The sequence below is a fragment of the Pipistrellus hanaki genome (assembly GCF_964339955.1).
Source record: "Pipistrellus hanaki genome assembly, chromosome: 3".
Taxonomy (NCBI): Eukaryota; Metazoa; Chordata; class Mammalia; order Chiroptera; family Vespertilionidae; genus Pipistrellus; species Pipistrellus hanaki.
In genome coordinates, this window is record NC_140505.1 from 59,430,066 (window position 1) to 59,456,965 (window position 26,900).

The window sequence follows — 26,900 nt, forward strand, 5'->3', positions numbered from 1 at the left end:
AATTTTAAAAATGTAATATAAAGCTTATCCATATAAAAATGATAATAATGATAATAACTTATAATTTATAACAATGTATAATTTGAAGGAATAGAAAATTTCAGACCAAAACACTGTATTAGCATTAAGGTTTTATAAGGTATTTGTATTTGTAAGGAAAATAGTAAATTTAATTATCATTACATTTTTTTAAAGACAAAATAGTAGAATTTCAGGGGTAACCATTAAAAGAGGAAAGTATAAGAAAAAAATAGGAAGTTTTGGAATAATAGAAATAAATAGAAAATATTATCAAATAAGAAAAACTCATATTTTGCAGGAGGGTGGTTTGTTACAAAACTTTGAAAATTAATTTGGCATTATCTTATATATTTCTTTATCTTCAAGTCAAGCAATTCAATTCTTAGGTATAAAATCTAAACATGAAGAAAAATATACAAAAATGCTCATAAGCAAAATTATTAATAATAGCTAAACATCTGGAAATAATATACATTAAAGAATAATACATAAATAAATCACAAAAAAATGGCCTCAGCTGGTGTGGTTCAGTTGTTTGTATCATTATCTAGGCCACTGAAGGTGGCGGGTTCCATTCCCCACCAGGGCACATACCTAGATTTTGGGTTCTTTCTAAGGTTGGGGTGCATACCAATGCTTTTCTCTTGGTTCCATATATATTTTTGGAGTTTTCGTTCTAGGTTTGTGAAATATGCCCTTGGTATTTTAATAAAGATTGCATTGAATCTATATATTGCTTTGGATAGTATGGACATTTTGATGATGTTGATTCTAACAAACCATGAACACGGTATATTCATCTACTTGTTTATAACTATCTATTTCTGTTTTCAAAGTCCTATAGTTTTCAGAGTACAGGACTTTTATCTCCTTGGTTAGATTTATTCCTAAGCATCTTATTTATTTATTTATTTATTTATTTATTTATTTATTTATTTATTTATCTTTTTGGCAATAGTAAATGGCATTGCTTTTTTAGTTTTTCTTTCTGATAATTTATTATTTGTGTATAAGAATATACCAAGATAAAAAGCTTCTCCACAGCAAAGAGAACCATCAACAAAATGAAAACAAATCCCATTGTATGGGAGAAGATGTATGCCAATGATATATCTGATAAGGGGTTAATTTCCAAAATATATAAGGAACTCATAGAACTTAATAAAAGGAAGAGCAAGATTACAGATTTACAATTTAAAAATAGGTTTGTTGGATACAGTCTGCATGATCTGTTTACCTAATCACAATCTCTTCCCCCAACCCATGCACTGCTCAGACCTGAACCTGGTACAAACTTTCACCTGCCTGCACACACCTGCTGCAACAGCTATATCAAGAGGCTAGTTCTCACCATGGAGTATTTTGGTTCCAAATATCATTCCCTTTTGCTAGGTTCTCAATGTTTTCTTGTCAAGGCTCTATATGTAAGACTGTGAAAGTAACAATTTTGCATATAATCCTAAAGTCCACACTTTGAAACAATTAGGAAGGTAATATAAAATGAGATAGAGATCAAAATATAGGTAATTTTGTGTTGTATTGTGTTGTGCTGTGTTGTTTTAGAGACTGCAGTTTGTGGCTGAACCAAAATGATATGTTTGGTAATTCCTTCACTACCAACCTACACCTTTGAACTCCTTAAATAGGATGGACAATTTCTCAGCTGCCTTTGAGTTAACTGCACTCTTTTATTGGCTAGAGTTGTTAAAGATGTGGAGCACAAGTCAATCTTACATTTTATTAATAACTAGAACCCGGTGCACAAATTCATGCATAGATGGGGTCTCTCTGCCTGGCCAGCAATCTGGGCCAATCAGGGCTGTCTTGCCCAGTCACCATTGGGTGATCAGGGACAGCCAGCCAGGGGGAGGGACGTTGGGAGGTTGGCTGGCCATGGGAGGTTGGCTGTGGGAGTGCACTGATCACCAGGGGGCAACTCCTGCATTGACTGTCTGCCCCCTGTTGGTCAGTGCATATTATAACTATCAGCCAGTAGTCTGGTTGTCTGGTCGTCCAATTGTAACAGTCATTTAGGCTTTTATATATATAGATAATGACAATTGTTAGAACAATTTTGTAAGATTACGTTTCATTATCTCCTAAAACTTAAACATGCACACTCTCTGTATTTATAAGGCTATTGATAGCAATACACATGGATACACAAATACAAAAATACTCATATAGAACCCAATTATGTAGACAAAAAGTATAAAATTTTGGGTAGTTATGTGGATATGGTTGATAATATTTTCTAAATTACAGATTATTTATAATATACAGTAGTTATTACATAACTTTGGATAAAAGTTAACAAGTGTTTACTGGTGCAAATTTTTTACTGGGAAACATGGTTTGTGTTTCCAAATAATAGTTCTTACTCTCATCAAATATATTGTTATAATATTTTATGTGCATAGAAGATTTGTCCAATCTAGATTCAGATCATCATGATTTACTTTCAAATGAGTTGTGACTCAAGCTCTAAATATTATTTAATGACTTAAATATGATCCATTTGTTTAAACATTACAAAAAGCAATTAGATGTAAAGGTACTGCTTTGAAGAAGCTTACTCAGAAATAGGGGTAGAGGGACACGAAGAAATTATATAAATTTTTATACATGTTATGCTATAAATCTGTATGGAATATTAGAGGGGTAGAAAAGCTGATAGGATTTCTATTTGAGAATATTGTACCAGGAATGGCTTTTGAAATGCAATAACTTGAATAGAGTCAAAAATATAAGGTAATTTGCCTGAGCATGTAATGGCAGAAATCAGGCTGGCAGGAAGGAACAAACCATATGCACTCCGCACTCGGTAACTCAGAATAGAACGGTTTTATTTGCACCGGTGCTGGCTCAGCAGAGCCGCCTCCAGAGGCTGAGCATGGAACAAAGCGGGCGGGGCTCTTTGTCTCCCATATATGGCACACACGTACATTCTAGACATTTTTTCTATGTTATATGTTAAGCTTCCAGGTATCTGTTGCAGTTTGGCGAGGGGGGCCTTAACCTGAGAAAGCAGAAGCTTGACTGGCAGCGAACCCTACTGGAGCAGAAGCAGAAGAAGTGAGCAAGATTACAGAAGCTGAAGCACAGTTATGGTGATGTAAGCAGGGAGGGGGCTGGCCATCTCCAGCTGTCTGATGTGGAAAAAGATTTTCCAGGGAGGAGATCAGAGGAATCAAAGACTTGAGAAAATTTAAATAATCAAAATCCCTGAAGACTATATTTCTGGAAAGACAAAAGTGTTTTACTTCACAGATATCTTTAAAGAAAGAATAATAATAGTTATATCTAAAAATTTTTTATTTCTTTAATATCAAAAGAGAAATTAACATTCATTTAATCACCTTATTTTTAGGAATGTATGAATGTTGGGGAATTTCATTATGGCTGAGAGAAAAATCTCATAGTATTGTACTCCTTAAAATCAGTTACCCTTTATTTTATTTTCTTTTGCAACACGACAGAAACATTTATTTGCATTTTTATATTTCACAGCAAAAATCCTAAGTTCTAGTTACCAATAAGTAGAAACAAAGCGCACATATAGGGTTATACTTATACCGACAGAACTTAATATTGGCACTTAGGAATTAATAGCATTATTATTTTCTTTCCTTTTTTTTTTTTTTTTTTGCTTTCCCCCCCAAAAACCTAATTAAGATTATGTTGAATGTGTCTTAATTAATAAAATAAAAGTTACTATAAAACCAGGTTTTACTGTACTGGTCAGTGTTAAGTATATTCTTGCTGTTACGCTATAGATTTCCAAAATGTTTCTATCTGCAATGCTATCCCTATACTCTTTAAACAACAAGTTCCTATTTTCTACCCCACAGATACTGGTTTCCACCATTCTACTTTGTTGTTCTATGAATTTGACCACCTTGCACAGCACATATACCAGTTTATGAAATCCTAAAGTATTTTTATGTGACTGACTTAATGTCACTTACTTGCATATTGTTTTCAAGTTTCATCCATGTTATTCCACATTACAGGATTGTCTTCTTTTATTAATGAATAATGCTCCATTGTGTGTCTATACCATATTTTGTTCATCCATTCATCTGAAGATTAAATCTGTGCTCTTTATGCCCCTACAGCAGGGGTCTTCAAACTACGGCCCGCGGGCCACATGCGGCCCGCAGAGGAGTCAGATCCGGCCCACCAGGTTTTTTGGGCAGTGAGCGCAGCCGAGGTGTTACAGTAGGAATTAGTAGTTCATATAGTCCGGCCCTCCAGCTCTCTGAGGGACCGTGATCTGGCCCCCACTTTAAAAAGTTTGAGGACCCCTGCCCTACAGTATGTTGGTGAGGATGTGAATTCAGTCTTGTTTACTGTTACTAGTATTGCAAAATGGAGCAGCCATTCTGAAAAACAGTGTGGCAGATGATCAAAAATTTTAAAAGTAGAACGACCATATCACCAAGTGGTCTAAATACTAGATACTTATAAAAATAATTGAAAGCAGGTTATTGAAAATGTGTTTGCAAATTTATGTTCTCAGTTGCACTATAGGTATCCTTTGTTTTACTCTTCAAAGACATTTTGAAGTTCATGCATTCCAGCTACAAGTATTGTTCATTTGTAAGAAAGATTTTTCTTGGTATTAGTGTATAATATAACCACTGAGGTTGAAGTTGGCACTCTATAATGAAAATGTTAGTGTTTAGCATATTAGCCAGCTACTAAAGCTAATATATTATTTTCATGGGAGCAATATTTAAAATATGATTATTGTATTATTATAAATATAGTAATAGTTTCTGGGTAAACAGCAAACAATTTATACTTTCTAGGTAGGTGTGAGGAAAACATTAAATTGTATACAACAATACAATTTATGTAGTGTAATATTTAACAAATTCTAAGCACAAAATAAGCACAACATAGGTAAAAAAAACAAACAAAAAAAACCCACACAATGCAATCTTTGAGCAGAAATGGGAATAGGTCTCACAAACGCCACACACTTTACTCAGCAGTGTTTCCTTTTCATCCAGCAGCTTATGAAATATTTATAGAGAAGGTTGAAGACTGATTTTCTAGCTCCTATTCGTATTGCATGGTGCATCTCTAGATAAAAGTTACCAGTGGAAATGGAGGGTTTGGTCTGGGAGATACATCGGTAGGAAGAATTGAACAGTCTTACCAAGAAGGAATGTTTACTTTACATTTATTACCAAGTAATAGTAAAGAAAATCACAAATATTTCATCAATTATAATAAGGACAGTTGAATTGTGTTAAATATTTCATGTTTACTAACACAACAGTTGAAGAAAGCACTCTGACTCATTAATTTTTTTTTTTTTTTGCAAGCAGGATGATCTTTTCAAAGATGAGAATTATGCTACATTAATGCTTCACATTTTTCAATAACTTCCCATTGCTCTCAGGTGTTTATTTCTCCCATGCAGATACTCTAGTTTCATGAAGTAAATCATAGTAATTTCACTTCCTTAAGGATATCTTCCTGAATCTTCCTTGATAGGGGATTTCTCCCAATCATAAAATCTCAGATTATCTTTTTTTTTCCCTTTGGAAATATTCATTAATTTTAGATATTTGTCCAGTGACTCCCTTCTTACTGTGACCACAAACTCGATGAGATCAGATAGAATGATTGTTTTAATCAAATTGCTATTTAAAGAATGAATCAGTACCTAAGTGATGAGATAAGCAATTTCTATACCTTTGATTTAAAATATCATCAAACTAGAAAACCTGATGTCTTTAGCAGCATACATAGAAAAAGAAACAAGGACTATAAAGGCCACAATGAAACTTCCATTGAAAGAAAACAAAACAAAACAACACTGGAGTATTAGTAGTTAAATTATTGTTAAACTCTCAGAACAATTTTCATTAACAGTAAGGCTAATATTGAACACCTGAGAGCTGTTTGAAACAATAAGAATGGTAATATCCTACACTTTTAAAAATTTGCTCACAGCTATTTTATATCTTCCACAATATGTGCCAGCTTCATTAGAATTTTAAGACCTGGTTAGACAGGAAAAAACTTAAATGTCTTCTTTTTTATTTATTTTATACATTATTTATTTCAGAGAGAAAGGGAGAAACGGAGAGAAACATCATGATGAGAGAGAATCATTGATCTGCTGCCTCCTGCATGTCTTACGCTGGGGACTGAGCCCACAACTCAGGCATATGCCATGACCAGGAATCTAACCATGAGCTCCCGGTTCATAGGTTTATGCTCAACCATTGAGCCACACCGGCTGGACTTAAATGTGTTTTTTACACTATATGAAAGCTGTGTCTGAAGATACCTGCGTTAATGTCCTATTACTGCTGTAACAAATTAGAAACCAACTTAGTGGTCTAAAATGCTATCAAACTATTATCTTTTATTTCTGGAGCTCAGATGTCTAAAATGGGTAGGCGGGGTTGGAAACCTTAAGGGAGAGTCTGTTTCTTTGCTTTTTCTAGTTTATAGATGTTGATGGCATTCCTTAGTTTGCATTCACTCATTACTTCAAACTTTGCTTTCGTGGTAACAATTTGTTCTCTGACTTTCACTCTCCTGCCTCCCTTTTTCTCTTATCAGAACCCTTGTGATCACATTGAGTCCCCTTGGATAACCTAGTATATCTCCCCACTTGAATACCCTTAATTCAACTACATTGGCAAAATCCTTGAGCAGAAAAGGAAGTGCTAGTTTAATAAAGAAGAAAGAAGAAAGAAAGAAAGGAAGAAAGAAAGAAAGAAAGAAAGAGAAAGAAAGAAAGAAAGAAAGAAAGAAAGAAAGAAAGAAAGAAAGAAAGAAAGAAAGAAAGAAAGAAAGATAGAAAGAAAGAAAGAGAAAAATACAGAGGTACACAATTCCAAAAATGTCCTGGCTAAGTCATATTCTAGTAGTCAGGAGACTGAAGACTAGGAAAAAGTATTTAATAAAATATTTCCATTACAGCTGAAACCGGTTTGCTCAATGGATAGAGCATCTGCTTGGGGACTGAAGGGATCTAGGTTCGATTCCGGTCAAGGGCATGTACCTTGGTTTCGGGCATATCCCCAGTAGGGGGTGTGCAAGAGGCAGCTGATCGATGGCTCTCTCTCATCGATGTTTCTAACTCTATCTCTTTTCCTTCCTCTCTGTACAAAATCAATAAAATATATTTTAAAAATATATTTCCATTACATAAGGAACATAGGTTTGAAAAAAGTTTAAACTCAGAAGGGTAAAGTGCTAGTTATTGGTTCTTTCTACCATTTCCTCAGTCTGTGTACATTATCTATTTGGGAACAGTTCTTATACCAAATATTTGGTAAAGTTCTTGACACATAGTAGGTTTTTATCAATGACTAAATCACACCAGGTGAGTTAAGGTTTTATGACAGATTAAGTAGTAAACATTTCTGTAGAAAGAATGACTTGATTTTTTTTTCTTTAATGATGACAAACTATCACCTCATCTAATTATTTTTTCTTAATTTTATTGAGCTCTTCACATTCTTTCATCTGATCAACTTATATATTCAGTACATAAATTGTGTGACTTTATTTCTCTCTCTGGAATGACAATTGCCAGACTGTGGCTGCCCCTCTGCCTCCATGCCTGCCCAGGTCACTGGGCTCAGCCACACCATGTACTTCCCACTTCTGCAGAAATGCTGAGTAATTCTCTCTGTTACTCCAGCTGAAGGGAGTGCCAGCCACAACCTGATTCCCCCTTTCTGGGGGCTGAACCTCCAGGTGCACTATGTACTACAGGGCTGTGTCCCTGGCTCCCTTGAGTACTCTCTCTTCTTGCCTCCCGGATTTGCAGACTACATTTTTCAATGCACTGATTTCTCAGACATGTTGGTGCACGAAATCTTTTGTTTAATTATAGATGTTCAATTTAATGAAATTTCAAAGGGAGAGACCAAAGAGATCTCTCACTCTGTTATTTCTCTGATGTCATGCAATGAGTAACTTTTAATAAAAGGTTCAACTCAACTTTTAAGCTAGCACTGCAGTTCAAATGGAAACATTTGTATGCATATACTGCCACCTGGTGGAATTTCAGTTTATGATCTGGTAGATATTTAGTATAGTATTTCTAATGTAAAGTGAAGGAGATTAAATAAAATATACCAAAATAAAAGCAAAGTTCTAGATAAATTTGTAAAGATAGTAAATTCTTACTTTGTGTTTATATTTTTGGGAATCTAAACATAAGAAAAATAGAAACAGTGGTGTTAGATTCCTAATAAATTTATTCTGAACTATGTATTTTGTAGTGTATATAGAAAATTATATACAATCCATTGTATCCTAATGATTTATATGGTTTTGCACATTGTATATGCTTTGCATTTATGGTATTTTCATAAATAGGATTATGTACCTCAGGGTAGCTAAAACTGTTACTGGCTTAAAACATCTTTTGTTAGGAGAATTGACTGAAAAAATGAAAATGCTACATGCTTAGCAGTGTTTTATTAAATTTGTAAAATCTTGAGAGGTGGAGTTTTGCTAAAGTACAGTATTCCAGGAACAAGAGTCTACTCTTAGTCTTTTTTTAAACTTGGAAGAAGTAGACTGTATGAAACAAAACACTCCATTTTTGGATGCTTAGTCTTGCTCCATGGAGTTCTCAGGAGAGCCCCAAAGAAAGTAGTTGCAAAACCTAATATGCTTAAGACTAGTTGCAACTCAGTTTTGGTACCTTGGCATAGCAAGAATTCATTAGTTTCAAGGCTAGATCTTAAGTTCATGATTTAATTATATAATCCTATATAATAAAGAGCTGATATACTAAACAGACCAAACAGCAGAATAACCTTCCAGACATCCTTCTGGATGACTGTCCAGACAACCTTCTGCACAAAGCTGGGGCTGTGAGGGGCTGCAAGGACCGACCAAGGCAGACAGGGCTGCGAGGTTGAGCCTTTTGCATGAATTTCGTGCATCGGGCCTCTAGTTTTATAATAATAATCTAGACACTTAAATGCTGAATAACTCCTCTTCATCATACAAATAAATAATTCTCATGTTTTAGGCTTCTACAACTGTGAAGGTTTTTCCTTCTTCAGGGATAATGAGACTGTGTAGACCTTTTGGTATATCCATACCATCTTCTTTGTTTTTATATAAAAAAAATATATTTTTATTAATTTCAGAGAGTAGGGGAAAGGGAGAGAGAGAGAAACATCAATGGTGAGAGAGAATCACTGATCAGCTACTTCTTTCATGTTCCATACTGTGGATAGAGCCCGAAACCCAGTCAAGTGCCCTGAATGAGAATGGATCTGCGACCTCCTGGTTCACAGGTTGATATTCAACAAGTGAGCTGCACCGGCTGGGACCATCTTACTTCTTGATCTTGTGTTTGTCACACTGTGTATTTGTGAGCTCTGAATAAAAGAATCCTTAAATGTAAGCCATAACTGCTGCCTGTCTTTAAATATTATCTGATTTTGTACCCTGGATTATCTTTCACATCTGATTCTGAATATTACATTTATTTACTTGACTAGGTCCAAGATTTATTGGTCTGAAAATATAGTCATATCCAAGAACCAATAATGTAAACCCACCTATACATTATTATTCAGTTCTATCTTATTTAGGAAGACATGTATAACCAATATAGCAATTCATATATATATTAATGTCTATTTCCCATTTGCCAATTCAGATTATATTCTAATTCTTCAAAAGTCTTCAAAAAACATTTCTTGTTTTTTTCAGTTTGCTTTATATTTTTGAATGTTATTTCCTCTTTTTATTGTTTTCTTACTCTTCTTTTCTCTCCCTTTTTATACATATCTCTGATTTAACAACCTCTCTTATATTTCCTTTTTCCAATGTTGCTCTATATGTCAGGCAGTGAAAATAAAGAAAAATGATATCTGGCATATCTGCCATATTTGAATTTTTTTAAAATATTTTTTTGATTTTTCACAGAGAGGAAGAATGAGGGATAGAGAGTTAGACATATCGATGAGAGAGAATCATCGATCAGCTGCCTCTTGCACATCCTCTACTGGGGATGTGCCCGCAACTAAAGTACATTCCCTTGATTGGAAAAGAACCTGGGACCTTTCAGTCTACAGGTTCTATCCACTGAGCCAAACCGGTTTTGGCTGAAATTTTTAAATTACCAATTTTAGCACTGAAAATCACCATAAATTTTATCAGATTCTATTTTATTTTTATGCATTTATGAAGAATTGCATAAAAAATATCAAGTTATTGGGCTAAAATTCCTTTGAAAGTTTTCCAGAGAACTAGATTTATCACCTAATTTTCCCCATCAGCCTTTTCTAGTTTTCCGACCTTATTTCCTAGTTAATCCAGCTTACTAATTCCATAAAGTAATCATTTTTGTGCCTCATAACATTATTTACACTCACGGTTTTAAGTGAGGTGTGTCATAGTGGCTCCCTATTTTAATGATAGTGATGTTGAATTCTTCTGTTTATTAGTTCCTTAATTTTAATTTTTACTGTCTTTGAATCAAATTATTTCAATTATAATAAGTATCAAATGAGATCTTATCATTTTAAATTTTTATATTTGCATATTTCTCCAAAAATGTATCCTTTTGCAAATATAAAATAGATTTAGGGGTTTAAGGTGGCATTAACATAGGTGAAGTGGAAATAAGATAAATACATTCATATTGTTTTGCGCTTCCCTATTAGGAAGCACCACTAGGCTCTGCATCTTCTTCATTCATTGAATGCAGTGATCCTTACATGTAGAATTTTAATCTAATTTTTTATCTTGATTTCCATCCCTTCTTTTCTTCTTATTTAGTCTTTAATTATTATTTTTTATTTATTTATTTATTTTTTACTGAGAGTTTAAAATTTTTTATGTTCTGCGCTGAGGACCTAACACAACAGAGGTAAAGGCAACATTTTTGCCTTTAAGAAGCTCACAGTCAAATTTGGAAGATCTCTGTTCTTTGAAATTTTCTTCTTTCAGTTTTCCTGATGGACAAAACTCTTCATTATTCTTTTTCATTTTTGAAAGTTTCTCTCTCTCTCTCTCTCTCTCTCTCTCTCTCTCTCTCTCTCGCGCGCGCGCGCTCTCACTCTCGCTCTCACTCTCCTCTTCTCTCTGACCCAGCCTTAAATCATCCTAGATTTTGGTTCCTTGAATACCACTGTTCTTTCTCCATATAGTAACTTTATGATTTCATTGACTCTGGTTTAAAATACAAATTATATGCCTCTTTTTCCAAGTTAATTTGCCCTCCTGGATCTCTCTTTGAAATCTAGAATTAATTAAACAAAGGCAACACACAGAGCTTCAAAAATGTCAAAATTGAACAAATAGTCTTCCTCCCAGTGCCTATTTCTTTTGTATTTTCTCCCTCTGTGAGCAGTACTGTTTGATATATTAACACAGCTTAGAACCTAGAAATCATTTTTGTCTTATTTTTCCCCCTTATCTCCTACTGTGATTAATTCTCTATTCTCTGATTTCACTCTCCATGTATTTTTGCAATCAATCTATCTCCTCTATCTTTATTATTTTTGCCTTCCTTCTGATAACTAAAAACAAAAACAAAAAACACCTTAGTAACTGTTGCCTCCTTTCTTGTGCTTACATATCCCCTTCTTACACATGTCAGAGTGACACATCAAATGCAATTTTAAGTGATTATGTAAATACTTTAATGGCTCCCTGAGTTTACTGTAATAATATCAGTCTTCATATATATATATATATATATTTTAATTGACTTTTTACAGAGAGGAAGAGAGAGAGAGAGAGAGAGAGAGAGAGAGAGAGAGAGGGAGAGAGGGAGAGAGAGAGAGAGTTAGAAACATCGATGAGAGGGAATCATCAATCAGCTGCCTCTTGCACAACCCCTACTGGGGATGTGCACACAACCAAGGTACGTGCCCTTGACCGAAATCGAACCAGGGACCCTTCAGTCTGCAGGCTGAAGCTCTATCCATTGAGCCAAACCGGTTTTGGCAATCTCAGTCTTCTTAATCACATATTCAGAATCTAAGATGTTTTATAAGCCAATGCCTTAAATTTTACCATCTAATAAAGGTAAATTGCTTTTGGTATCAATATGTATCATTTTCATCACATGTTCAAATCTAAAAGCCTCCAAGTGTCCTGTTTACTTGCCTCACTGCTGTTCATAAATTAAGACATCCAACAACAAGCCCAAATTGGCTTTCCATGTTTGGTTGGGCTCCTTTTTTGTAATCTCCTATTGCAAAAAAGGAGATTGACTTCCAATTATGCATCATAATCAGCTTTTGTCTAAACATTTCTGTCCAACTTTTCCTTATATCCATTTCTTTTTCTTTTTTCTTTTTTTTAAATATATTTTATTGATTTTTTACAGAGAGGAAGGGAGAGAGATAGAGAGTTAGAAACATCGATGAGAGATAAACATTGACCAGCTGCCTCTTGCAAACTCCCTAATGGGGATATATGCCCACAACCAATGTACATGCCCTTGACTGGAATCGAACCTGGGACCTTTCAGTCCGCAGACCGATGCTCTACCACTGAGCCAAACCGGCTTTCATTATTTATTTTTTAATATTCACCGAAGGACATGCTTAAAGAGAGGAAGGGGGAGAGAAGGAGAGAGAAAGAGGAGAGAGGAGAGAGGAGAGAGGTGAGAGAGAGAGAGAGAGAGAGAGAGAGAGAGAGAGAGAGAGAGAGAGAGAGAGAGAAGAAGAAACATTTATATGAAAGAGAAACATCAATTGGTTGTCTTCCATACCCATGCCAACCAGGGATAGAACCAACAGTGAGGTATGTGCCCTGACTGGGATTGAGCTGGAAAGTCTGTGGTGTATAGGACGATGCTCAACCAACTGGACCCCTCTGACTGGGTCCCACATCCATTCCTAATAAACTGTGAAATCTGTGAGGATGGAGATGTCCAGTACGCAAGCATAGTGCTCTAATGCATGATAGGCTATTGACCTTTCCACAAATAAAAATTTGAAATCATAACATTACATTAGACTTGAACATGATTTATTATGTATACAATTCAAATATTAATCCAATCATGTCAGTTTCCTGATTGAAAAACTCCACCAGTTCCTTTCTGTACTTAGCTTGAATGCCTTAAGAACCTTCTTGCTCCAATTTTTACAAGACTTACTGCTTCTATGATAGAGCAATGTTCTCTTAGATCTGCATGATTTACTCCTTCATTTCCTTCTGACTTTTGTTCAAATTTTACCTTATCAAAAAAGTATTTTTCTAACTATGGAAATATTTCTTTTCTACTTTATCCCCTGCTTTATTTTGTTCATAGTTTAGTGCAGCATATATATACTGAGTGGCCAGATTATTATGATCTCTGAATATATAATAATCTGGCCACTCAGTGTATATCCTATATAATAAAAGGCTAATATGCAGATTGTCCCCTCAACCAGGAGTTAGACCAGCAGGCAGGCCAGCCAACTGCCATGTCCCTTCCCGCTGGCCAGGCTGGCTGTGTATATATATATACACACACATACACACTGAGTGTCAAGATTATTATGCGTTCAGAGATCATAACAATCTGGCCACTCAGTGTGTGTGTGTGTGTGTGTGTGTGTGTGTGTGTGTGTGTGTGTGTATTAGTTATTTATTCATCTTCCTGAGTTTATCAAACTATATGTTCCATAAAAACATTTATGTTCCTCTTAAACTGGGGAGCTCAAAATCAAAACACTAAGTTAAAGCAATATCATACTCCACTGTTATTATTATTATATTTATACTTTATACTAGAGCTACCTATTTACTTCCATAAAAACTGGGATTTTAAGTAATACTTCTAATTTCTCCTCAATGATACTTTTAAAACATATATTGTTAGTTGATTTTTAGAGAGAGGAAGGAAGATGGAGAAGAGAGAAACATTGATGCAAGAAACATCAATCAGCTGCTTCCTACATGCTCCTTGCTGGGAATTTAACCCACAACCAGCACATGTGCCCTGACCAGGATTCAAACTGGCAACCTTTCAGTGCATGAAATGACACCCAATCAACTGAGCCACACTGGCCAGGGCTCATAGATATGTTTTAATTATGGGAATGATGACTTCTTGCCCAAGAACATGTAGAAATTATCTTAATTGAAACTGTTTTTCAACATTATTCATACGGAGAAATAAGATATAAGTAGACATAGAATATATTTGGTTATTAAACACAGGTCCTTTGCCATAAGCAAAATAGGTGTTCTAGAGCCCACAGTGAGAAGTTCAGAACAGGTGCGCAGCCCAGGAGTCCCGGTCATGCCAGCAACCCGAGAAGTGCAATGGGCAGACACCCCCCTCCCCCCGCAGTCCCCCACCTCTTCATACACACAGTGCAGCAGCCACGAGGAGGGACTCGGCTGAAATGAGGGGGGAGAGAGCGGACCATCCATGATCTAGTGGGCCCAGCGCTGGGAAGGGCACAGGGAAGCCAGTAACATCTGTCTCAGAATTACTTTTATTATCATCAGAATGTGATTTTCATAGCTTATATGAAAGAGGAGTAATAGTTGTAAAATAAGAGTGAGCATTTATGGAAAAGAACAAGATATCTAACAAGAAACAATCGGTCTTGAGAATGAGAATGTACTCGATGACATTTTACATCTGCACCAGGAATACTGGGGACAACTCAAGAGCAAATTGATAGCATGATATAGACTGGAATTCTCCCAAATCGGGTAAAATGGTGAGAATGTATGGAATAAACTTTGAAGGACATGATAAACACAGCAGTTTCAACATTTGATCAACTGTTTGTCAGAGCAGAAGACAGAGCAGAGGGGAAGCACTCATAAATACTGTGTAGGAACCCGTCTTTCCCAAGTTTTCAAAGAAGACCAGTTCCTTCACGTGAAACTGCATGCTGCCTGGTCAAATGCTGATGTTTTAGGAAGTTTTCAAGTCCTCCAAATGTGGGAGGTGAGGCCGCTCTGTCCTGCCATCAGGCCCAGGGGAAGCGCAGAAGGAAGGAGGTCAGGGTCTCCTCCTGGGCTGGCTGGGGACGGAGGTTTCCCGGAGCCCTGCTGGATTGGGTCCTCCTCCTCCTCCTCCCAATGCCGGGGCCGTGGGGCGACTGAGGGGAGAGGAGGTTGGACCTGGGATCCAGGCAGGAACCAAAAGGAAGACTATTGAGTCTCAGCCTCCACACACAGGTTCCCCGCCAGGAAGAACCAGCCCTTCTCCCAGCCTCTCCACGTAGGCACGTTTCCATGGGGATATGGACAGTACCTGCTCCTCTTCTGCCTCCACAAGGACTGTAACTTCAATGGCTGTTGGAAAGGAAAGGAGAAGAGATACTAAATATTCTTCAGTCTGCAGGCCGACGCTCTATCCACTGAGCCAAACCGGTTAGGGCTAGAGATACTAAATATTCTTAAGGTGACCAGAACGGGTGAAGAAAAGCCCATCTGTGCCCCAATGCGGAACATAAACCCAGTGGGTGGGCTTGGAGGGGAACCTCGTATCACGCCAGCAGCCCACGAGAGAGAGAGGTGCTCAGAGGGTTACCTGGACCCCTGGGGAGAGCTCCTCTGGCTCCACCAGGCCTCCACCAGGAAAGCCACCATGAGCACTGCGATGAAGGCGGACAGTCCCAGCCGGACGAGGTTACCCGTGGTGTAGTCTGTTGATGCGGCACCGGGGGAATCTGAAAGGGAGAAGAGGGCCACCATGATGTCCCTGCTTCTCAATGGCCTAGCAGAGGTGACCATCCGGGCCTCCGTGTGTGTCCCGGGCAGTGCTCAGCTGTTCCACATTACAGCTGTGATCATGGAAGCAACAGGCGGAGCGCTATGAGAGTTGTAGTAGTGCTTCATCTTTCTTATATTTTCTCAGCCTTACCTCTCTTCCTTCATTTGTTTGCTTTCACCTCATTTCCACCTTCCTGCATTTCCTTTCTCCTTCTCCCTCCTTTTGTGTGCAAACATCACAGAGAATCACTGAAATTCAGCAGCTGCATGAGCATCCGTCCTCACAGCACAGAATGCAGCCAGCAGCGAGCTCAGGTGAACTTAATAGCTAAGCACCATGACCCGCCTGTGTTCAGCTGCAGTCACAAGTGGCTCAATCTTGCCACTGGTCCTCGTTCCTGAATAGCAGCCTGCATTTATATCCCCCCATCTCGCTCATCCCAGCTCGTGCAAAGGTGACCTCTCAACCCACCAGCACCCATGTTCCCTGCAGGCAGAGTCCATGGGGGAAATGGGTAAGGACCCTTCTTCCCAGGAATTAGGGAGCTGTGGGCACCTCGCAGGGCTGGCCATACAGACCTTGACCTAATTGTAAGACATTCACTGACTGCTTTAGAAGATCCACCAGCAGGAAATGTAGCATGCAGAGGTAAAGCACAGTGTGCCACAGCAGGAAACGAGGTAACCACAGATTATTCCGCCATAAGTATCAGGAGATTAAAAAAAAACAACAACAAAAACACCACATTGCATCTGTCACCATCAAGCAGGAGGCTATTGAATGCCACATTCTGAGAACAAAAGAGAGTTCTGCGTAGTTCTCTTGCTAAAAGCATCCGAACTTTATGAGATGCAGAAAATGGTGGGAGGAATGGTGATAAAGACAGGCCTGGTAATTCTGAAGAACAGCATGAGAAATTAAGAATTCAGAACAAAGAAGGAGAGAGAAACTAATATGGCAGTATAGGCAAATGCCTAACTGCAGCGTCACACAACAATTTCAAAATATACAACTAAAATATAAAGTGGACATTATCCAGAACTACAGGAAAGTTGACTGACTGGAAATTGTACAACTAGAAGGAAAGAGAAAGCCAGATGGACGATCAGAGGAGCTGTAAAAGCCTAAGGTATAGAGACATGGAATGTGCTTAGGGAGAGGACGAAGCTGAAGAGGAGGAGGCAGCTGAGTGCTTGGCTGGCGCTCCCTAGCAGGAAGGAGATAAAAGCTCTGGACTGTGCTGAACCCCAGTTCTGTCTGTACTGAACCTCAGTTCTGGGCGAGACCCTGGGGTCCCAGGCTCATACAGAGGGAATCTGGGCTGAAAGGCAGAAACTCAGGGGAGCGGCAAAAGGCAGAGTCCAGGAGGCACGCACATTGTGCACAGAGGAAGGACTATTGACTGTGCTGCTGGATTGCCCTAGTGAGAAGGAGACATAAGCTCTGGACTGCGCTGAGCCCCAGTTCTGACTGCACTGAACCCCAATTCTAGGCCAAACCCTGGGGACCTAGGCTCATATGGAGGGAATCTGGGCTGTAAGGTGGAAACTCGGAGGAGCGGCGAAAGGCAGAGTCCTGGAGGCGCGCACGTGGTGCGCAGAAGACAGATTGTTGACTGTGTCTCTGGATATCCCTAGCAGGAAGGAGACATAAGCTCTGGACTGCTCTTAACCCCACTTCCAACTGCACTGAACGCCAGTTTTGGGCTCATTGGGGGAGAGACTACACTGTCTGGTAGTGGGTGAAACTCAAGAGCACCTTTCTCTCAGAGGTGCTTGTAGCGAGTACTGAACACGAAGGACACTGAGGAACACTGAGACTCAGGAACCTAATAGGGTGGGGCTGACAGAAAGCCAAGGCTGTAGGCTCCACCCTGAACTCTGCCCCATCCAAGCTGAGCACAGAGGCTTTTGCAATTTTCCAAGTCTAGTCAAATAAGGCTGTCTCCCGGCATAGGCACAGCTGATCCTCACAGCCAATTGGCCTGGAGGTCAGTTCCTCCCAGTGATACCAACAACAATCAAGACTTAACTACAAAGGGCTATACACACAGTCCACAAAGGGGTGCACCAAGAGGGTCCACCTCAGATAACTGGGAGGCAGACCCACTGAACCATATAGGACACCTTAACCCACAAAGCCACCCTATCAACTAAGGAAAGCAGCGAAAATGCCGAGACAAGGAAACAGATCACAAACAAAAGAAATGGAGGACAACAAGCAACTGGATATAGACTTCAAAACCACAGTTATAAGGTTTTTCAAGAATTTCCTAGAAAAGGCTGATAAAATAAATGAGACCTATGAGGATATGAAAAGGGATCAACTAGAAATAAAGAATACATTGTCTAAAATTAAAAAAAAATAAATTATACAGAGTCTTAAAAACAGAATGGAAGATCGCAAGAATCAAGTCAAATTTTCAGCTATTTGGAACACAAAGAGCCAGAGGACACTCCTCCGCAGAAGCAAGAAGACAAGAGAATCCAGAAAGTTGAAGATAATGTAAGAAACCTGTGGGACAACTTCAAACAAAAAACATCGGAATTATGGGGGGTCCCAGAAGATGAGAGAACAATATACCGAAACATATTGAAAGAAATAGTGACAGAAAACGTCCCCCACCTGGGGAAAGAAATAGACTTACAAGTCCAGGAAGCGCACAGAACCCCAAATAAAAGGAATCCAAAGAGGACCACACCAAGACACATCAGAATTAAAATTCCAAGAGCAAATGACAAAGAGAGAATATTAAAAGAAGCAAGAGCAAAGCAGGTAGTTACCTATAAAGGAGCACCCAAACGATTGTCAGCTGATTTCTCAACAGAAACCATGAAGGCCAGACAGGAATGGCAAGAAATAGTGATGATTAGCAAGAACTTACAGCCAAAAATATTCTACCCAGCAAAGCTATCACTCAGAATTGAAGGCCAGATAAAGAGCTTCACAAAAAAAACACAAAAAGCTAAAGGATTTCATCACCGCCAAACCAGAATTATATGAATTGCTGAAGGGGGTTCTTTAGGAAGAGGAAGAAAATAAAAATTATGAACAACAAATACGTAACTATCAACAAGTGAATCTAAGAACCAAGGGAATTAAAAAATCTGATGACCAATATTAACTGGTGAATATAATAGAATCAGAGTTATGGAAGGGGAGTGGACTGACGATTCTCAGGGAAAAGGGGAGTGGGGGATGCGGGAAGAGACTGAACATAAACTGTGCACCTATGGATAAGGACAGTGGGGGGTGGGGAAAGGGCAGAGGGTGGGATGGGAACCTGGTGGAGGTGAGCGATGTGGGGGGAGAGGGGGGAATGAAGAACATTTGTAATATGAACAATAAAGATTTATTTAAAAAATAAAAATAAATGTTGGAACCATAAAAAAAAAAGAACAAAGAAGGGCAAAGAAGTGGAAATTAGGAAGTGAGAGGCAGAAGATGACATAATTTTTTATTGATTTTAGTGAGGAAGGGAAAGAGCTACAGGGAGGGGTAGAAACATGAATAAGAAGAGAGAACCATTGCTCAGCCGCCTTCCACAAGCCCTCTACTGGGGATCAGACCACAACCCAGGCACATGGCCCAAATGGCAATTGAAGTTCTCAAAATGTTGCAGGAACCTTACCTGTCACCCAGATCGGGAGCTCATCACTGGGCTTTGAGGCTAGGAAAGGAGCCATTGGTAGGTAGTACACACAGCTGTAATTCCCAATGTCCCTGCGTGTCACACTGGGAAGGGAGAAGTCTGTCTCCATTCCTGCTGGACCCTGGAGCTTTATGGGTGTAGACATTCCCTTCTTCAGTAGAGCAAACATGGAGGGTTCAATCACATGCCTGGGCTGCTGGCACTGCAGAGTCACGTTTTCTCCTGCAGTCACCTCACCCCTGTGGTGTGCGTGGAGGGAAGGTTTAGGTAATTCTCCTGTAAGAGAAGGAAGCTCAGAAGTCACGGTCAGAAGGCTTGTTTTCCTGACACTCCAGGGAGTGTGGGAAGTGACAGACACCTGACCTCACGCTCTTTCTGCTCTGACTCCAGGAAGGAGATGTCCCTCCCACAAGCCCTGGGTGAAGGCAGGGTCCTCAGCTCTGCTCCTGTCCTTCTGCAACTTACCTCCCATCCACACTGGAAGGGAGACCCCTGCTCCTCTCTCATTCTCTGGATCCCCCCTCATCCCTGTCCTAGGGAGATGGTGTGTCATTCTGAGCACCCATCCTCACCTATCACCAGTAGGAGAAGGACATCACTGAGCAGTGACCTTCTGCTGGGGCTCTCTGTCCTGTATTCACAGGTGTACTCTCCAGAATCACGGGTTGTTAGGTCAGTGAGGAGAAACTCTGCCAGGCCCTCTGGGGAATCAGGAGATGAGATCTTCGAAGCATTGTTCTTTCTGAGGGTAAACTTTATGTCCCTGGAGTTGATCTCCCCAGTAGGAGTGGAGCATCGCAGTGTCACATGACTGTTGGCAGGAAGCACCCAGCTGGGCAAGGCCTGGATGGAGGGCCTGGGAAGTGATTCTGGAAGGAAGCAGAGTCCAGGCTGGACTTGATTCACTCACCTGCTCTTCTGAAGAAAGAGGAGGGTGAGGGGATTTGGAGCCAAGGAGAAGGAAGGCTTTCCTTTAGAAACACTCACCATCTCTTCTTAGCTCTTGACCAGCACACAGCCCTGCAAAAGAACTGTCATGAGACAGAAGCTCCTGCCTGGAGCCCACGTCATCACTGGGCCCTGATGGCTGAGGGACCCTCTCAGGGGCTGGTGATGGCAGTCAGGCTTTTGGGATTTCTCCCTTTTCCCAGGCTGGGCTCTGCTCTGCTCCAAGGACCTCCAGCAGACCTCCCAGAGGTTCCCCAAGCTGCTCACCTCCCAAGGCTCCCAAGATCTTTCCACCTTCCACAAAATTCTATAAACTTACCTGTTCTCAGCTTCAGTCCTGAACCACTTTTTATCTCACCAGTTCTATTAGGGTTTGTATTATGTTTTCTAGATCCCTCAGTCTTGTGTGGGAGGCTGTAATCATGAGAAAGATCAGGGAAGCGTGGTCACTGGGTCTAACCCTGTTTTCACTCATGATGTTACCTGAGGCCCCACATAGGCCTCAATCTTCTGACAGTTTCATCTGTGATAGCGAACCCCATAGTAAAGTCTACCAGGCACCTTGGGTGACATAAATTAAGTCATAACAATCGCTTCCAATTTTTTTAAAAAAATAACTTTTTATTGATTTCAGAGAGGAAGGGAAAGGGAGAAAGAGAGAGAGAGAGAGAGAGAGAGAGAGAGACATCGATGAGGAAAGTCGTTGATTGGCTGCCTCCTGCACATCCTTTACTGGGGATTGAGCGTGAAACACCCAGCTTGTGCCCAGACTGGGAATGAACTGGGGACCTTTTAGTCCATGGGATGACACTCAATCCACTGAGCCACCAAGCTAGGCTGCTTGCAGTTTTTAAGAGAGTTCATGGAAGATTAGGGCAGGGAAAGGGACTGGGGGGTAAGAGTCCAGCTTAACCTCTAAGTTAAGCTGAGATAAGAGACATCATCATAAGGCCTCGTGAAGCAATTTTAAGTGCAGACCACAACCCCTTTGATGTGGCATCCGCTGGCTGAGTTTCAAGCAAAATTCTAACACAGTGAGACGCTCCTCAGTCCCCACCTCTTCAACACCAGCCCTTCTCCCTCCTGAAGGCACTGCTGATGGGGAACAGGGAGCCTATAATTGGGGGCTCCTTCATGACTGTGGAGCACACACATTCCCACACTGAGAAACACTTGATACTTAAGTGGCCATAAAAGCTGCAGCACGGATCCCGACGTGTGTGAAGCAATCAGTAAATAGAAGGGGATTATTTCTGTTGCATTCATCACATCTCTCTGTCAATCCACCCTTGTCTCAAGTCCCAGTATACCAATCCTAAGAAACTTACCAAAGAAGAGGAGAGAAAGGAATCCAGCCATCATCCTGGCTTGCCGCTAGATTCAAGAACCAGTTTCAGTTTTACAACCACAGGAGGAAGGAAAGCTTGATAGGGGTGCTGGTGTATTTGTCCCAGACCATTTCTTCCTTCCCTTCACGTGACCCCCCCAGGTTTGATGTCACAATCACATTAATTACTTTTTATTGTTAATCCTCCCTGAAGACTAGTTTTGCCTTGTTTTTTAGAGAGAGGGAAGAGAGAAGAAAGAAACATCAATGTGAGAGAGACACATTGATTGGTGTCCTCCACAGGCCCTGAGCAAAGCCACAGATCAAACCTGCAAGCCAGGTACCTGCCCTTGACCTGCAATCAAACCTGTGACCTTTCAGTGTATAGACTGATGCCTTAACTATTGAAATAAAGTCATTATTTTTATATATATATTTTTTTATTGATTTCAGACAGGAAGGGGGAGAGAAAGAAAACCATCAATAATAAGAATCATTGATTAGGTGCCCCTCTTCGCCCCCTACTGAGAATTGAGCCAGCATCCTGGGCATGCGTCCTTGACCTGAATTGAACCCAGGACCCTTCGGTCCACAGGCCAACGCTCTATCCACTGAGCCAAACCAGATAGGGCTGAAATCACATTCTGGAAATTAAACCAGTCACTGTCACATGGAACATTCTGAAAATGACAATGTTTTGGAGATAGAGAATAAATCATTGGTTGCCAGGGTTGAAGAATGGTGTTAGGAAGGGAGGTGGGTGTGATTGTAGAGAGATATCATGAGGGACATTTTCTTGATGATGGATTAGATCAGTTGTGGACTGTGTTGGTGAACATATGATAAAATGTGATAAAAAATGATAGAACTGTGCACACACATTGTGTTCATGTCAACTTCTTTCTTTTTATTGTAATGCGTGAGTAATGGAACCGTTGGGAGAAACCCAGTGAAGAAATCTGTGCTATTTTCAAACTTCCTGTGAATCTAGAATTACTTCCAAATAGACTTATTAAAAGCGGGAACTGTGTGAGGAGGAAAAACACAACCTAAACTAAACACGCACAGTCACCCACCGGGGAGTGGGAGCCTCGCTAAAGTGGTTCCCTGCGAGGCCAGGGTGGAGACTGAGCAGAGGTGTTGGGTGTTGGTATAGGGAGCACCCACTGTCTCTTCAATGCCCCCCCCCCCGCCCCATCCTGTCTGTAAATTCAGACTTCTGGTTATTTTACTGCACTTGACCAGAGAGTAGCCATGGCGTTTATTCTCAGCACGAGGCACGAGTTTTAGTAATTGAGTGGGAGACACAGAAACCTTCTCCCGATGCCTGAGGTGTCCTTGAGCTTCACAGTGAGAAGTTCAGAGCAGGTGAGCAGCCCAGAAGGAGTCCCAATCATCCCAGCACCCTGAGAAGTGCACTAGGCAGACCCTTCCCCTCCCCTTCTCCCCCCTCTCGCCCCCCCCGTCCCCCCCTCCCCCCCCCCCCCGTCCTCTACCTCTTCATACACACAGCACAGCAGCCATGAGGAGGGACTCAGCTGCAATGAGGTGGAGAGAGAGTGAACCATCCATGATTTGGTGGGCCCAGCGCTGTGAAGGGAGCAGGGAAGCCAATAACTTCTGTCTCAGAATTACTTTTATTATCATCAGAATGTGATTTTCAGGGCTTATCTCTGGAGTTATGAGAGGAGATAATAGTTCTAAAATAAGAGTGAGCATTTATGGAAAAGAACAAGATATCTAACAAGAAAATAGATCTTGAAAATGGAAATATACTCAACATTTTACACCTGCAAGAGCAAATTTGATAATATAATATAGATTTGAAATTCTTCTAAATTAGATAAATTTGTGAGAATGTATGAAATAAACTTTAAAAGACGTAATAAATACAGCAGTTTCAACATTTGACCAACTGCTGGTCAAAGCAGAAGATACTGGTAGAGTGAAAGGAAAGCACTAATAAATACTGTATTTGTATTTCGCTGCTCCTCTGAGTTGGTAGAGTAGCTTTGTGTGCTAGGTGTCCTATGTGGTTCAGTGGCTCAGCCTCCCCAGTTACCCGAGGTGGACACTGTTGGTGCCCCCTTTTGTGGGCTGTGTGTACAGCCTTGTTGTAGTTAAGCCTTGATTGTTGTTGGTATCACTGGGAGGAATTGACCTCCAGGCCAATTGGCTGTGAGGATCAGCTGTGTCTACGCTGGGAGAACTTCTGTGCTGGAGACAGCCTAATGAGACAAGATTTGCAAAATTGCAAAAGCCTTTGTGATCAGCTTGGATGGGGTAGAATCTGAGGGCTGAAAAGACATCCTTGGCTTCCTGTCAGCCCTGCCTTATGAGCCCCCTGGGTCTCAGTATCCGTTGGTAATCACTACAAGCACCTCTGAGAGAAAGCCACTCTTGAGTTTCGCCCACTGCCAGACAGTCCAATTCTCCCCCATTGGATATTGATTCCCAGAATCTCGCCCTGAACTGGAGTTCAATGCAATCGGGAGCTTCTGTCTTCTTCCTGCTAGAGAAGGCCAACGGTGCCCTCAGCAGTCAGTCCTCTCTGCACGCATTCACATGCACACCTCCAGACCTCTGCCTTTCGTGGCTCCTCTGAATTTCCATGTGCTTTCCTCTTTTCCTGACAGTCCAGATTCCCCCCGATGAGTCTGGGTCCCCAGGGTTTTGCCCGGAACTGGTGTTCAGTGCAATCTGGAGCTTCCGTCTCCTTCCCGCTAGAGAAAACCAGCCAGGGACTCAGGTGTCCATCCTCTCTGCTCTTGTCTTCATACCTCAGCCTTTTGCAGCTTCTCTGATTCTCCATGTGCTTTTCTCTTTCCTTCTAGTTGTAGAATTTCCACTCAGCCAGCTATCCTGTGATTATGATTGATGTTCGTTCTGTCTTTTAGTTGTAGTTTTGAAATTGATGTACAAGGTAGCAGTTTAGGTGTTTACCTATGCTTCCATCTTGGTTTCTCTCACTCACATATCTTTAAAGTAAACATCAAGTCTGTTTATGAGGATTCTTATAAGAAAGATTGATTTAAGCCAACGGATGTTGGTTAGGCCTATGTTTCTAAGAGATTTCCTCTTTTTACTCTGTGTGAGCCGAACAGTTTTGTGTCTTAGTAGCAAAAAGGGGGAAATTGCCAGGCCTTTGTGCTAAAATTGCATGGGACAATTTTAGCATGAGCAGTGATTAGAGCTCTAGCCCAGGCACTGAAGGGTCGTTGACTCAGTTTCCAGTCAAGGACACATACTTCGGTTGCAGGTTCAATCCCCAGTGCTGATCAGGACATGTGTGGGAGGCAATCAATCAATGTTTCTGCCTCTCTTCCTTCCCTCCTTCCCTTCTACTCTCTAAAAATCAATGGGAAAAATACCCTTGGGTAAGGATTGTGTGTGTGTGTGCATACACATACACACACACACACACATACCACTGAGTGGCCAGATTATTATGGGTTCAGAAATCATAATAATCTGGCCACTCAGTATATATATCAGTGTTTCTCAAGTCAATATTTCTCTCTCTGTCCCTTTCCTTTCTCTCTAAAATTAACAAAAGCAGCCCTAGTTTGTTTGGCTCAGTGGATCTCATCAGCCTGCAGATTGAAGGGTCTCAGGTTCAATTCTGTCCAAGAGTACATACCCAGGTTGCAGGCTTGATTCCCAGTTAGAGGGTATGAGGAGGCAGCCGATCAATGATTCTCTCTCATCACTGATGTTTTTATCTCACCCTCTCCCTTCCTCTCTAAAATCAATAAAGAAATATGTATTTTTTATTTATTTTTTAAATATATTCTATTGATTTTTTAAAAATATATTTTATTGATTTTTTTAACAGAGAGAAAGGGAGAGAGATAGAGAGCTAGAAACGTCGATGAGAGAGAAACATCGACCAGCTGCTTCCTGCACACCCCCCACCGGGGATGTACCCACAACCAATGTACATGGCCCTGACCAGAATCGAACCTGGGACCTTTCAGTCCGCAGACCGACGCTCTACCACTGAGCCAAACTGGTTTTTGCAAGAAATATGTATTTTTAAATAAAAATTAATAAAAACATATTTGAAAAAAAAACATGCACATGAAATTAATCAGACACAAAAAGACAAATATTGTATGAGTACACTTATGCAAAGTACCTAGGACAGGCAAATTCATAGAGACAGAAAGTAGAACAGAGGTTACCAGAGGTTGAGAAGAAAGAAAATGGCTTATTGGATAATGGGTACTCAGTTGATATTTGATATAATGAGTAAGTTTTGGATGATGATGGTTGTATAACACTATGAATGTTGGTTTTTTATAATAAATCTTTATTGTTCAAATTATTACAGGCAGCATGACTCCAACTCTGGAGATAAAGATCCCCTAATTGGGGAACAAGCCCACAACCCAGGCAAGTGCCCTTGACTGGAATCAAATCTGGGACCCTTCAGTTCACAGGCTGACGCTCTATCACTGAGCCAAACGGATTAGGGCGAGCACGTATGATTTTATCAGACATCATATAACTGACCACTGACCAGTGCCTTAGATTTTATCAACAGGAAAGTCTGTTCAAAGCTAGCATCTGATACCTCCGTCATGACTAACTGCCTTTATAACAAAGAAATGGTAGGTTTCAGGCTCAGAAGCTTGACAAGCAACACTGTATAGTTGAAATATTGTTGCCTTGGCCGGTATTTCTCAATGGTTGGAACCTCCACCTACACACCAAAGGGTCGAGGATTCAATTCCCAGTCAAGGGCACATACCGGGGGTTCAGGTTTAATTCCCAGCCCCTGTCTTGGGGCACATGAAGGAGTCAACCAACCTGTGTGTTTCTCTCACATCAGTGTTCCTCTCAATCTCTTTCTCTCGCTCCCTCCCTTCCATTCTAAAAATCAATGGAAACAATATCCTTGGATGAGATTAATAAAAAGATATGTATTGTAACCTTGTTTCTTTCTCATTGTATTGACTTCATAGTTACCTTATATTTGACACCAGGTTTTTATTCATGCTAATTGAACATGCTATCTTGAACACTTTTTTTTTTATTCATGCTACCTTGAACACTTTTATTTAAACAAAATATCTGAGTCGATAAGAAAACCATGAGGCATTTAGCAAAAATCATAAAGTTGGAGCAAGTCTCATTGCAATTTAGAAAGCACAGGCTTAGGGGTAGTGTGGGTCTTGGCAATATTTTTTTTTAATATATGTTTATTGATTTCAGAGAAGAAGAGAGGGAGAGAGAGGAAAAAACATCAATGATGAGAG

At 40.2% G+C, this 26,900-nt stretch overlaps 1 protein-coding gene across 1 annotated transcript; it reads right to left on the bottom strand.

Annotated features, from left to right (window-relative positions):
* Window positions 1-14,202: 14,202 nt before the first annotated feature.
* LOC311618583 (T-cell-interacting, activating receptor on myeloid cells protein 1-like) lies at window positions 14,203-26,224 on the bottom strand (the record flags this gene model as incomplete). The annotated part of the gene is made up of 9 exons (XM_084876183.1): window positions 14,203-15,117; window positions 15,251-15,291; window positions 15,530-15,668; window positions 19,344-19,640; window positions 19,937-20,233; window positions 20,352-20,384; window positions 20,632-20,726; window positions 21,641-21,686; window positions 26,155-26,224. The coding sequence occupies 8 exons, from the start codon at window positions 26,222-26,224 to the stop codon at window positions 15,285-15,287; spliced, it is 984 nt and encodes a 327-aa protein (XP_084732309.1). The 3' UTR covers window positions 14,203-15,117; window positions 15,251-15,284.
* Between the last annotated feature and the right edge of the window lie 676 nt (window positions 26,225-26,900).